This window comes from Somniosus microcephalus, chromosome 5 (genome assembly GCF_052327205.1).
Source record: "Somniosus microcephalus isolate GS21.2 chromosome 5, FLI_Smic_1.0, whole genome shotgun sequence".
In the NCBI taxonomy this organism is placed as follows: domain Eukaryota; kingdom Metazoa; phylum Chordata; class Chondrichthyes; order Squaliformes; family Somniosidae; genus Somniosus; species Somniosus microcephalus.
Window position 1 is genome coordinate 295,914,510 of NC_140991.1, and position 15,187 is coordinate 295,929,696.

Consider the following 15,187-nt stretch of genomic DNA (forward strand, 5'->3'; position numbering starts at 1 on the left):
TCGCGACCGGAGATAAGGGCCGGGCCGCATTCGGGCCGAAAGGCGCAGCGCGGGGACATCGATCGCGGCTGGTGATAAGGGCCGGGCCGCATTCGGGCTAAAAAGGCGCAGCGTCTGGGGCAACTGAAGGCGCGAGAGCCGCGGTGAAGCGGAGACAGCGTCGGGGGACGGGTGAAGACCGCCAAGCGCGGGAAAACCGCCATTTTGTAGGCGGAGGACGAAGACAAGAGCGGGAAGCCGCCATCTTGGATAAAAATTAATTAAATTGCAACGATGCCTAAACATGGGAACATTAATACCTTTGATAGCGACATCGAAGATTGGCCCATGTATGTAGAACGCATACAAAATTATTGTAAAGCAAATAAAATCCCAGATGAAGAGAAAGCACTAACATTATTAAACTTAATGGGTGCGAAGACATACGGGCAATTGAAACACCTTTTATCACCAGATGAACCGGCGGATAAGACGTTCGAGGAGATTGTTACTGTCCTGAAAAATCATCTAAACCCCACGCCGCTGATGCTAGCGGAACGATTTAAATTTTACAGCAGAAGGCAGCTGAAGGATGAAAGCAATGCTGAATATTTAATGGAATTGCGTAAGCTAGCAAAGTACTGTCAGTTTGGAACGAGACTGACAGAGGCGCTACGAGATAAATTTGCGTGTGGTTTATTAAAAGAAGATACACAAAAGCGACTGCTCGAGGAGAATGAGCTGACGCTTGAGAAAGCGGTCACTATGGCAGCAGCACACGAAGCCGCAGCGAGAGGCACGGCAGTAATGCAGCTACGGTCACCGGAACTCAGTACAAATAAATTGGGTTTCAGTACTGTAAAATGTTATCGTTGTGGAAAGACAATGCGCGATCAGAACCAGTGTTGGTTTAAAAACCAAGAATGCAGAACGTGTGGCAGGCTTGGCCACATAGCTAAAGTATGCCAGTCAGGAAAGAAGACCAGCAACAAAAAGTCACCGCAAGGAAAATACATAAAGGTACACAAGGTGACAAAGAACAGTTCGACCGAACAGAAGTCAGATTCAGACGCTAGCAGTAATGAACTGGGTAGCTTAAGAGTACACAACGTTGGTAAGGATGCAGATCTCCAGACAATTTGGGTCACCCTTCAGATAGCAGGAGTCCAAGTAAAGATGGAATTGGACACTGGATCGGCATTGACGGTCATGAATAAGAAAGATTACAAAAGGTTATTCCAACATATTCCCCTACGGGATACGGAGATTATATTGAAAACATACACGGGGCAAAGAGTGTACCCCATCGGAAAGATAGAGGTAAAAGTGGTCCACAAGGGCGAAGAAAGCCAAGTAATGGACTTATATGTGCTACCTGAAGGAGGTCCACCACTACTGGGACGGGAGTGGATTAGGAAAATGAATATGGACTGGCACTCCTTGAAGGCACTAACGGTAGATTCCGGGGAAACAGATGTCAAACCTAAACGATTGTCCAAAATATTGGATGATGCTAAAGAGGTGTTCCAGCAGGGACTGGGAACACTGAGAGGAATTACGGCAAACATCAAGATTGATGAACATGCACACCCAAAATTTTTTAAAGCCAGACCGGTACCCTATGCAATACAACCTACTGTAGAAGCAGAACTGGAAGTGCTAGAACGTTCAGGTGTACTGTCTAAGGTAGATTGGAGTGAGTGGGCTACGCCCATTGTTCCCGTTATGAAACGTCCTTCGAGCAACAAGCCAGGAGAACCAGGGAAGGTTCGCATCTGTGGAGATTTCAAAATCACCGTTAATCCGGTGCTTCACACGGTGCAGTATCCGCTTCCGCGGATTGAGGATATTTTTGCTTCGTTGTCTGGCGGGAAACACTTCACCAAGATAGACCTGGCGCAGGCGTACTTGCAGATGGAGGTTGAAGAAGAGTCACGCCAATACCTCACGATCAACACGCATCGAGGTTTGTACCGGTACAATAGGCTGGTTTTTGGAGTGGCATCGGCTCCAGCAATTTGGCAGAGGGCCATGGAGCAGGTATTACAGGGAATTCCAGGCACACAATGTTACCTGGACGATATTCTGATTACAGGTGATGGTGATGAAGAACACCTCGCAAACTTGGAACTGGTGCTCAACAGACTGAAAGAGTATGGACTTAGAGTTAATCGGCAGAAATGTGAGTTCTTCCAGAAGCGGATCTCGTACTGTGGTCATGTCATTGACCGGGAGGGGTTTCATAAGTCTCCTGACAAGATAGAGGCAGTTGTAAAGGCTCCCGCTCCGGATAATGTCTCTCAGTTGAGGTCGTTTCTAGGATTGATTAACTATTACCATAAATTTCTACCAAATCTATCCACGGTACTGCACCCGCTAAACGCTCTTTTACAGACGGGGGGTACCATGGGAATGGAGCGAAAACTGTAAGAAGGCATTTCGCAAAAGCAAAGAATTGATCACCTCAGAGGAAGTGTTGGCTCACTTCAACCCGACACTGCCTATTCGGTTGGCTTGTGATGCTTCTCCATATGGTATTGGGGCAGTACTCTCACACAAGTTGCCAAATGGCACGGAAAGGCCAGTCGCGTTTGCATCCAGATCATTGACCTCCGCTGAGCGCAACTATGCGCAGATCGATAGGGAGGCTCTCAGCCTTGTATGGGGAGTGAAGAAGTTTAATCATTACCTGCAGGGCCAAAAATTCACACTTCTGACAGACCATCAGCCGTTGGTATCCATTTTTAACCCTAAGAAGGGTGTTTCAGTGATGACAGCACAGCGTCTCCAGAGATGGTTCCTTTTCCTAGGGGCACATCAATATCAAATAGAATTCAAAGGTACGAAGCAGCATGGCAATGCTGATGGGCTGTCGCGCCTGCCACTACCTGAAGAAGAAGAAATGATGAAAGTTGACCCTGTTGAGTTATTTCATTCGACCATCATCGAGTGTTTACCAGTCACCAATGCAAGTATTGAAAGAGAAACCAGGAACGACCCGACACTGTCCAGAGTCTACGAGGTGACAGTGAAAGGATGGCCAACACGTGGTGATCCTCTGTTACCGGCATTCTCGGCAAGGCGAGACCAGCTGTCCGTCTGCCATGGTACTTTGATGTACGGGACAAGAGTGATTATTCCTCCCAAGTTAAGAGAAAGAGTTCTAAAAGAACTGCATGAAGGTCATCTGGGGGGAGTTAAGATGAAAAGTCTTGCTAGGGCTTATGTATGGTGGCCGGGTATTGACCAACAGATAGAGGAGTTGACGAAAAGCTGCGCTGGGTGCCAAAAAATGCAAAATGCACCTCCGATCGCACCGCTACACCCATGGGAATGGCCTTCAGCCCCATGGCAATGCGTACATATTGATTTTGCTGGTCCATTCATGGACTCCATGTTCCTAATTGCGGTGGACGCACATTCCAAATGGCCAGAAGTGATCAAGATGAATATCACTACTTCAGAAAAGACAATTGCGGTGTTAAGAACAATATTCGCAAGGAACGGATTGCCAGAACAGATCTGTTCGGACAACGGACCACAGTTCGTGTCGGAAGAATTCCAAAAATTCTTAAAGAAGAATGGGGTGAAACATTATACCTCTGCCCCATATCATCCGGCGACAAACGGGTTGGCCGAGAGATTTGTCCAAACATTCAAAAAGGCAATAAAGACCATGAACGATGATCAGATTCCGCTACAGCACAAGGTGGACAATTTCCTAATGGCATATCGAAACGCCGCTCATGCAGTGACTAACCAAAGTCCTGCCATGATGTTTTATAACAGGAGGTTGCGGTCCAGGTTGGACTTGTTAAAACCAAATGTGCGGAGGGAAGTGGAAAACAAACAGTTCCGGCATATTAATAACAAGACCACTCGAAGTTTCGACGTAGGACAACCAGTGTTGGCAAGGGGCTATGGAAACGAAAAATGGCAGTCCGGAACAATTCGGGCCAGACAAGGACCTCTGATGTACACAGTAGATATTGGTAACAATGTGATAAGGCGTCATGCGGATCAACTGGTAGAATCGAGAGCAAGGGTCGAACCCATGGTTGCGACAGAGACAACTGTGGAAGACGTTAATGAACCTGAAGCATCTACCTCGGCAGGGAATGTACCTGATGATGATAACACCCAATGCATGGGAGACCAACTAGAGGAGTCACCTCAGCAACAGGAATCAGAGACCACTGAAAGACGTTATCCAAACCGAATCAGAAGGCCTCCTGAGAGACTGAACCTTTGAACTGTTTATACCTGAAGTTATATATGTTATTATGTTATGTTAAATGGGGATATGACTGTTAAGCTAAAAAGGGAGGATTGTGGTGTATGTAACCTGTTCCACCTTAAGAGAACTTAAGCCTGTTCCACCTTTAAGAGATGTACTACTTTCTCTGGCTGCTGTATACGTAATACCGGTGGTGACCACCGGTATATAAGCACTGTGTAGTAATATTGTATTTAGTATAGTCCTGACCTCCAACCAGTAAAGACCTGTTGAACTTTAATCTTGTAGTCTGTGTTAGTAATTACAACTAGAACACACAGACTTAACATTAACCTTACCCTCGGAAGAACACCCCTAATACACCACAGTGGCATGATTTCCATTTCCCACACTAATCATCCTAGGAAAGGAAAATTGCTAGTTAGAGCCAAGTTAGGTGCAGTTTGGTACTGTATGCCCATGCCCTCATGAACTGGTTTGAGACTGCCCAAACTGATTCCACGTAGAACCCTTACAGCCAGCAGCCAAAGAGGACATTCAGTCCATTAGTCTAGGTTGAATTTTGAACCAAAATCCCAGAGTTGAAAGGTCAGCGTTTAACCCACTGTGCTATCCAGGTCCCATCATAGCTCATTTTGACATGGGGTGAGTCAAGTGGTAAAAACACAGATGCTGCTCAAATTTACAATTATGGCAAAACAGTTTGGATTGCAATTTTCATTTATAAATCATCCGTTGATACATTGGTCAACAAAATAGGTAGACATTGTTTCAGTAATAACGTTTTGTTGCTGAATTGAAGATAAGCTGAAGGGGCGATTGACTCAGCTTGCAGACTTATCCTTCAGTTATCTCCAGCCTATCCTCAATTAAGCAAGACAGTGCATGCAGTCATCAATTGTTGCTTGAACAGCCTTATTTACTTTGCCAATGGACATCTGGGTAACTACATTGTCCCAGAAATTCGGGTCGGAGGCTTCCCCACGGGCGCAAGCCCCCTGACCTGCACTTACATAGCGCGCCTGCCGTTGTGCTGTGGGCCCGCGTGGGATTCTGATCCTGGGCCTCCTCCAGCTGCCGGTGCGCAGTGCTCGCGTATCCCAGGGGCGCAACTAGTTTGCAGCGTCCCTGGTATCACGTGGGCCATGGGGAGCCAATCGGAGCAGGTAATCTCCATTCATAGATTTGACAGGAAGACCTGTCAAATCTATGAATAGAGATTGGCCCCAAAACCTAAGTAAAACTTCAAATAAATGTTTTAAAAATCACATTTTTAAAATAACTATAAATTACATAAATTAACTAATTTAAACAAAAATTTAAATTTTTGAAAACATTAATTAAAGTTTTTAACCGGGCTAAAAATAAACTTACCTTTCTTTAAAGTATTTAAAAATGATAAACCTGTGGAAAAAATGTTTTAATTTTACCTAATTCACCTCTTACCTTGTTAAAAGCAGGCCTTGTGGCTGCTTTTTCCACGCGCAGCTGCTGGAGACTTACCCGCACGGAGAAACCTTTAAAAAAAAGCGGAAGTTCCAGGGTACGCGCTGCCTCTCCGGCGCACGCGTTTGACCTGTGAACCCCTTCCTTTAAAATAACATTAGCTTAAACATAAAGTTCATCCTTTATAAAATTATCGTTATGCATATATCTTTTGTTTCATCCCAACTGAAAAAACAAAAGCTGTTTGAATTGACCTGTCTCAGATTGAAATTGCAAAATTTATCTCCGTCTTTTGGCAGTACAGATTAATTTTTTTTCGTTCCTGGGATGTGGGCAAGGCCAGCATTTATTGCCCATCCCTAATTGCCCTCGAGAAGGTGGTGGTGAGCCGCCTTCTTGAACCGCTGCAGTCCGTGTGGTGAAGGTACTCCCACAGTGCTGTTAGTGAGGGAGTTTCAGGATTCTGACCCAGCGACGATGAAGGAACGGCCGATATACTTCCAACTCAGGATGGTGTGTGACATGGAGAGCTTGATGGCTGAGGTGATCGGGGATGTAGCTGATGGAAACTCAACACTGTAAGGCCCCAGTGAACCAAAACAGCAGGAATAGGGTTTTAAAAATTGGTGAGATACCGGTTCAATCCCGTCACTTCACTGTTTTCCCAATCTCGGCATGGGGCCGTGGGCAAGCAGAGTCCAAAGTGAACAAAATGGAGCAGGAATAGCAGTTGATAACTCTTCACAGTACCTTAGCGTACGGGAACACTATGGGTACCGATTTGAAACTGATACATCCTTACAGTGACATGAAGCCAAGAGTAAGTCTTAGACCTGTCAGCTCTGCTGTGCTCTCTGACCAGAGACAATAGAGCAGTGTACATGCATTGGAATAGAATGTAATGGGGATAGATTGTCCCCCCGTCCTCCCAGGTGCAGTCTTTGGTTGGTCAGCTGGCAGAGTTTGCCCACCTGCCGCCCCATAATCCTTGCCCGGTCTATGTTGTGGGCATGGCCTCATTAAGAGAAAGAAAGAAATTGCATTTATATAGCACCTTTCACGACCACCGGACATTTCAAAGTGCTTTACGGCCAATGAAGTACTTTTTGAAGTGGAGTCACTTTTGTAATGTAGGAAACGTGGCAACCAATTTGCGCACAGAAAGTTCCCACAAACAGCAATGTGATAATGACCAGATAATCTGGTTTTGTTATGTTGGTTGAGGGATAAATATTGGCCAGGACAGCAGGGATAACTCCCCTGCTCTTCTTTGAAATAGTGCCTTGGGATCTTTTACATCCACCTGAGAGAGCAGATGGGGCCTCGGTTTAACGTCTCATCCGAAAGACGGTACTTCCAACAGGGCAGCACTCCCTCAGCACTGCACAACCTCTCTGGCACTAAAAATTAACTTTTATACGTGGCGAGTCTTATTCCTTCAGCTTTTAATTATTGTTGGAGATTTTTCTTTTTAATTACATTTTTTCTTTACTTTTTCTTTCTGTCCCTTGTCTCTCTCTTGTAAACCAATCTTTCTTTATTTCGCTTTCCATATCTGATTTGACACTGAATTCACTATTCTAACTTACACTTTCTGGTTCGGACTCTCATTAATGATTCTTCAGTCTGATTGGGTAAAGAGAGACACAGTTGCTTGTCCTGTTCACACAGGTCCCAGATGCCCTGTAGAGGGCGCCGCGCCATTTAGAGGTCCCACTGACAGCAACTTGCCGTGCAAAAACTCATAGAAAGTCTCTGGACAAGTGCAAGGCTAACCAACGGTGCTCACAGCAAAATCCGGCCCAATGCCCCTCAGAACTACAGAACTCTAAGGCTGAAATTTGTAGAAAGGACACAATCCTTCATTCATTAAATTAGTTGCAAATACAGATGTCTGTCAGCGTGCATTTTGTAACATGATGATTCAACAGAACACTATACAATCTTGCTCAAAATTCCTAACAAACTCCTTTATTTTACACTAACTGATGTTAAATATTTCTATATCACACAAGGCCTCTGCATCAGGATGGACAAAAGGCACTTTCCTTTTACAATCAGAAAGGTCACCAGTGCTCCACAATGTGCAACTTCCTGCTATATAATACTCAACTGTACATTAAGTATCTGCATCAATGAGCCCTGGAAAGGTATCGTAACTTTAAATGGGCACCAGGAACATGAGGCCGCCCCCCATCTTGTTATATAGAAGTCCACTTTTACACATTTTAATGAACAATTATTCATGGAAACTGCATGCTTTTTCATAAACACTGTTTTGCAAAACATGAAAAAAATTCTTTGGGTGCGTGTGGAGAAATTGCATGTGTCAATGGAGGCAAAGACAACTGTAGGATAGCACTGAAAGTTAAGGAAAGTGTGAACTAGCAAAGAGTTTCAGGAGACTGCTTCACACCAAAGAGTCTTTCAGTTAGGGAATGGACTGCCATCTAGTGCAGTGTAAGTTTACTAAGATGAAGCATTCAGAAGTAAATTATGTATAGTTTCCTGCCTTAATGGGGATTGGAGGTATGTGAACTTGGTATCGAGGTAGCAGGGAGCTGTAAATGGTCCTACTGGACCAGGACATGGTCTTAAACCATGGAGTAAGTTGGATGAGATAGAGTCATAACGGCATAGAAGGAGGCCATTCGGCCCATTGAATCCGTGCCGGCTCTCTGTAGAGCAATCCAGTCAGCCCCATTCCCCCGCTCTATCCCCGTAGCCCTGCAAGTTTATTTCCCTCAAGTGCCTATCCAGTCTCCTCTTGAAAACATTGGGTGTCTCTGCTTCCACCACTCCCGTCGGCAGCGAGTTCCAGGTCCTCACCACTCGCTGCGTAAAAAGTTTTTCCTCACATTCCCCCTGTATCCCTTGTATGACTTACTTATCTTTCAATTCTTCCTGATCCTTCCTCTGCTGAATATGGCTACTTATGCTGGGTGTGGTTCCATGGCTGGTATATATCCCCCAAGTGCCTATTCTTCATGTGTAAGATTGGACAGTGAGTGCTGGTGGATTATTCAGCCATGGGTCCATCACAGCTGAGCCAGACCCTCCTCTCACACTTGACAAGGTGCTGCTGCATAGTAACCAGAAGCAAGAACCCTGGCTGATATTAAGGCGTCCGCTCTCAGCCTTACTGTGATTGCCACTGTCCAGTAAAGATGGACTAAACTGGTATTGAACATTGGATTTTCCTCTTTTTAGTTGTTTTGTATTTCCAGCATTTTCTGGTTTTATTCCAGATTTTGCAGTTGTTTATAATCCCAAAGTTGGTAGTCAGTAAATTATCAAAGGTGGTTTTACCACTAGAGTATCAAGTTCTTTGAGATGAAATAAGAAGAAGCAATGCAGCACTCTTTAAAGTATAAAAAATAGTAATTTGACATGTGTTTGTCAGATGTGGTTTTGGATGCTCATCAACTCAGTTTCCCACAAATGGATGATAACTGGGTGAAATAGCCACTCGGTAAACTTTCGATACTTATTCAGAGATGCTTCCATTTTAATCTCTTCCTTTTTGACTGTTCCAAGTCTTCAGGTTCTTTGCAATTGTCTAAATGATGCTGTTGCACTGTTCTTACTGAAAATCAACAAGCAGTCTGAATAGAGCCATCACTGCATCGGTCTCCTCATGCCCCTCACCCTGGGAAAAGTAAAATGGTGGACCTAAGCTGGTTTCTGGAATTCAGACAAATGTAGAAACAGCATTGCATCGGAAGCATGAGAACAGTAGGATTAAACAGTGATGTGAGTGCTTAACACAGAGGTATGTTGTATTGTCATGACTTTGTGGAACTGTTGGTGTATTGGGGATGGGAGGGATAAATTACATGAAGCATTTTTTGATGAGCTGCTCTCTGAGAGCTCTGGTAGCTAGCGGCACTGGTAGTCGATGCCTCTCCTGCTCTTCCTCCTCTTCGTGCTCCTCTTCCTCTGCCTGGACCATTTCCAATAAGAGAGAGTTTACCCACCTCCCCTTGATATTCAATAGCATTACCATCATTGAATCCCCCACCATCAACATCCTGGGGGTCACCATTGACCAGAAACTTAACTGGACCAGCCACATAAATATTGTGACAAAAAGAACAGGTCAGAGGCTGAGTATTCTGCAGTAAATGACTCACCTCCTGACTCCCCAAAGCCTTTCCACCATCTACAAGGCACAAGTCAGGAGTGTGATGGAATACTCTCCACTTGCCTGGATGAGTGCAGTTCCAACAACACTCAAGAAGCTTGACACCATCCAGGACAAAGCAGCCCACTTGATTGGCACCTCATCCACCACCTTAAACATTCACTCCCTCCACCACCGGCACACCGTGGCCGCAGTGTGTACCATCTACAAGTTGCTCTGCAGCTACTCGCCAATGCTTCTTTGGCAGCACCTCCCAAATCCTCGACCTCTACCACCTAGAAGGAAAAGGGCAGCAGGCACATTGGATACATCACCACCTCCAAGTTCCCCTCCAAGTCACACACCATCCTGACTTGGAAATATATTGCTGTTCCTTCATCGTCGCTGGGTCAAAATCCTGGAACTCCCTACCTAACAGCACTGTGGGAGTACCTTCACCACACGGCCTGCAGCGGTTCAAGAAGGCGGCTCACCACCACCTTCTCAAGGACAATTAGGGATGGGCAATAAATGCTGGCCTTGCCAGTGACGCCCACATCCCGTGAATTAATTAAAAAAAAGATAAAATTAGTGAGTATTTAGTAATGCATGGTTAACCAAGGACAGCCAGCACTGATTTGTTTAAGGCAAGTGGTGTTTGATAAATGTAATACATTTCTTGAAGAAGTGACCAATTGGATAGAGATGGGGAATGCAGTAGATGTAGCGTCTACGGGTTTTCAGAAGGTGCTCGACAATGTCTCTCACAAGGGGATTGTTACAAAAAGATTCGGGTATTATGAGGAAATGTAACAACATGGATAAAAGCAACATGGATAAAAATGTGTGGATGAACAGAGAGACCTAGGACTCAAACTTAATTCCCTAAAAGTGTGAGTGCAGGTAGATAAAGCCATAGAAAAGGCCAAAAGAATTTTGTGTTTTATGAATACGGGCATAGAATGCAAGATTAATTTACACAAAACATTGTTTAGACCACAGTTAAAGTACTGTGTGCCATTTTGGTTTGCCCCATTATAGAAAGGATATTAAAGCTATAGTGTGCGTGCAGCATAAATTTCCCAGGATGATACTAAGATATTATAGGATATTATATTTATGAGGAGGGCCCTGAGATACTGGGGCTATTTCTGATAGAGCACAGAAGGCTAAGAGGAGACTTAATAGAGTTTTAAAAATTCTGAGTAGTTTTAATGGAGTGAAGAGGGAAAGACTATTTCTTCTGATTGGAGCGACAGTGATGATGGGTCATCAATTTAAAATTATGACTAAGAGAATGAGCAAAGGGATTAGGAGAAGTTTCTTTACACAGTGGGTTGTTGGAGCATGGAATGCTTTACCTGATTGAGGCAGAGACCACTACACCTTTCCAAGGAAAATATTCCTACATTACAACAGTGACTACAGTTCAAAAGTACTTCCTTGCTGTAAAACGCTTTGGGATGTCCCGAGGTCGTGAAAGGCGCTATATAAATGCAGTCCTATCAGGACAGATTGAGTAGACTGGCCCTATATTCTCTAGAGTTTAGAAGAATGAGAGGTGATCTCATTGAAACATACACAATTCTTACAGGGCTTGATGAGGTAGATGCAGGGAGGATGTTTCCCCTGGCTGGGGAGTCTAGAAACAGGGGTCACAGTCTCGGAATAAGGGATCGGTCATTTAGGACTGAGATGAGGAGAAATTTCTTCACTCAGAGGGTGGTGAATCTTTGGAATTCTCTACCCCAGAGGGCTGTAGAGGCTCAGTCGTTGAGCATATTCAAGACAGAGATCGACAGATTATTGAATATTAAGGGTATCAAGGGATATGGGGATAGTGCAGGAAAGTGGAGATGAGGTAGAAGATCAGCCAAGATCTTATTGAATGGCGGAGCAGGCTCGAGGGGCCAAATGGCCGAATCCCGCTCCTATTTCTTATGTTCTTATGTAAGTCTTTCTTTCTTTCTTTGAAGCAGAGGGAAATACAGGACTATGGGAAGAGTGCGGGACAGCAGGATCCGATTTTGATCGCAAAGAACCAGCACAGACACAATTGGATGAGTGGCCTTCTTCCTTGCTTTAAGCTCCTGTGGTTCTAAAATGGAACTGGTCAAAGATAGAGGACAATTAGGGAGGGAAAGGATAAGGTGGAGCCCCCGGTTATGTTAAACTGCGTGAGAATTGCCAGATCCAAATACACTCTGTTCCAGGTATGTTTGCCCCACATTGTGGCACTAAAACTCAACTCACCTGAAATGACTTGAAATTGCATCTGTTGGCAGCATTTGTACAGCTGGCAGCTGTTTACCAGGCACCAATACATTATATAATGTCCGCTAGAACTGTTTTATAAAAGGGTGAGTTAATAATCTACTGTGGAACGCTCAATAAAGTAAAGCAAAGTGTTTTCCAATAAGCCTGTTATGGTTTAAAAACCTAATCAGAGGGTAGCAAAACAAGATGAAATAGTCCAACTAGAAGGGCAGAGGTACCAATTAATTGTTTATAAAATGAGCTCTCTTCGGTAATTTTGGTTTTTAAAACAGCCAGTGAAGTAGTTGGAAAAACATATAGAAACATAGAAGATAGGAGCAGGAGTAGGCCATTCGGCCCCTCGAGCCTACTCCGCCATTCAATGAGATCATGGCTGATCATCCAAACTCAGTACCCTGTCCCTGCTTTCTCCCCATATCCCTTGATCCCTTTAGCCTTTAGAAATATATCTAACTCCTTCTTGAATATATTTAATGAATTGGCCTCAACTGCCTTCTGTGGTAGAGAATTCCACAGGTTCCCCACTCTCTGGGTGAAGAAATTCCTCCACATCTCTGTCCTAAATGGCCTACCCCTTATCCTTAGACTGTGACGCCTGGTTCTGGACTCCCCCGCCATCGGGAACATCCTTCCTGCATCTAGTCTGTCTAGTCCTGTTAGAATTTTATAAGTTTCAATGAGATCCCCTCTCATTCTTCTAAACTCCAGCGAGTATAAGCCCAATCGACCCAATCTCCATATGTCATTCCTGCCATCCCAAATATCAGTCTGCTGAATCTTTGCTGCACTCCCTCCATGGCAAGAACATCCTTCCTCAGATAAGGTAACCAAAACTGCACACAATACTCAAGGTGTGGTCTCACCAAGGCCCTGTACAACTGCAGCAAACATCCTTGTTCCTGTACTCAAACCCTCTCGCTACGAAGGCCAACTTACCATTTGCCTTCTTAACCGCCTGCTGCACCTGAATGCTTACCTTCAGCGACTGGTGCACAAGGACACCCAGGTCTCGTTGCACTTCCCCTTCTACCAATCTATTGCCGTTCAGATAATAATCTGCCCTCCTGTTTTTGCCACCAAAGTGGATAATCTCGCATTTATCCACATTATTCTGCATCTGCCATGCATCTGCCCAATCACCCAACCTGTCCAAATCACACTGGTGTTTCTCGGCATCCTCCTCACAGCACACACGCCCACCCAGCTTTGTGTCATCTGCAGACTTGGAGATATTACATCTAGTTCCCTTGTCTAGATCATTAATATATATTGTGAATAGCTGGGGTCCTAGGACCGATCCCTGCAGTACCCCACTAGTCACTGCCTGCCACTCGGAAAAAGACCCATTTATTCCAACTCTTTGCTTCCTGTCTGCCAACCAGCTCTCTATCCAAGTCAATACCTTGTCACCAATCCCATGTGCCTTGACTTTACACGCTAATCTCTTATGCGGGACCTTATCGAAAGCCTTCTGAAAGTACAAATGCACCACATCCACTGGTTCTCCCTTATCTATTCTACCAGTTACAACCTCAAAAAATTCCATAGATTAGTCTAGCATGTTGACTTTGTCCCATCCTGTCACTGATTATTTTTTGACTTTGAAACCGAATTCACTTTTACTCAGAACCGTACAGCAGAATACATCAGATTTCAACTTAGGTTCATTTAAAATTTGTAATCTAACAGCGCTTTTGCAAAATAAACAAGCCTGTCTGGAGCAGCATTTAAACACTGCAAGAGCATAAACGAATGGCGCATTAGAGAGCGCTCTGGTTGCACTGAACCCCTCAAGTGGAGAGCATTGTGCAAACCCAATGGATATTTTCCCTTCTATCTCACTGAATTATTAGTGAAGTCCAACTGTATACTCAGAGCATATTATTGAGATACTAATAGATTACCAGAGATAACACTGATGCTAACAGTGTAATTGAAATTTTATGAATAATACAAACCAAACTCAACAAAGCTAAGCTGCTGCAATATTTTACACTGTGGATCTCATGCCATTGTCCACAGGATTAGTTTCACACGTGTGAAGTAACAGTCAGCAGCTGTACAGCACTTTCCAGAGTTCCTTTAAAGATACAATTGAGGTTTTAGTAGGAGCCATGAACCAATAACATTAATAGACTCCGGAGAGGAACCCATATATTTTTGAGACAAGTTATCGTTTTTGCACACTTCTGCAAGGATTGCCCTAACTTTCAGTCACTAGTGAGATAACCTCTGTTTATCCATCCTGTACTTCAGGATAAATATCACACTTCCATCTAACAAATGCACTTTTGCAATAAGAATCTGTTGAATTAATGCCGAAAAAAAACCCAGTAAGACATATAAAGGCTTCTTTTTGTTTCTTTACACCGTTTGCTGATTGATATGGAGCTGCATTAGGTTACGTACCTCCTCCATGGCTCTGACAGAGATAGGGGAAACGCCACACATTTCCTACTCCCACACAAAAACCAACACATGTTAGCATGTACTGAGCTTTGTTGTCCCATTTGGGTCGGTCATCCACCTCTTCCTTTTCCCTCCTCTCCAGCTCTTCGTAGGATGGAATTCTGTCTTCCAAGCCCGGATTTGGCAGGCTTAATCTTACCATTGTGGTTGAGAGACAGGTCTGCCTTACACAAATGCACGCTGGCTCTGACTGGGAGCAGAAAGGCAGAAGGGGGTCTGAATAAAGTGGACGGTGCTATTGTTGACTAAGTGTTTTTATACTGAACCTTTAGCACCATCACCTGAAAGTGTATATGCTGCAGACGGATGTCTCAGCAGAATGCTTGATTAGCCTGGTAAAATTTGATAATTATTGATGCAATTTATCACCTGGAAGATTACTGCTCTCAGATTCAATCGTGGGTTTAGTATCGGAAGACTACTCAATTTAGATTTATTTGCTTTTCAATAATGGTGAACCATTTTTGTCCCCTCCTCTGTTTAACTTTCGCAACTTGTGCTGGAAATAGTTTCTTTTACTGTGTGGGGAATAAAAACCAGCACTTTTTATGTTTGTCGTGGCGTAAGAAAACTACGAGGCACTTGGTCTAAGCGTTAAACAAAGCTTTAATCAACTGTTTTACAACATGGAGGTCTAGTTGTGTCCTTCACTAGTT

At 44.1% G+C, this 15,187-nt stretch overlaps 1 protein-coding gene across 1 annotated transcript in view; it reads right to left on the reverse strand.

The window, feature by feature from the left end:
* Window positions 1-14,797, reverse strand: part of LOC147117823 (sodium-dependent neutral amino acid transporter B(0)AT1-like) — a 60,432-nt gene extending 45,635 nt beyond the window's left edge. Inside the window, exon 1 of the mRNA XM_085989171.1 lies at window positions 14,472-14,797. Within this exon, the coding sequence (XP_085845297.1) occupies window positions 14,472-14,673 (202 nt within the window). The 5' untranslated portion in view covers window positions 14,674-14,797. The remainder of the gene's footprint in view (window positions 1-14,471) is intronic.
* Between the last annotated feature and the right edge of the window lie 390 nt (window positions 14,798-15,187).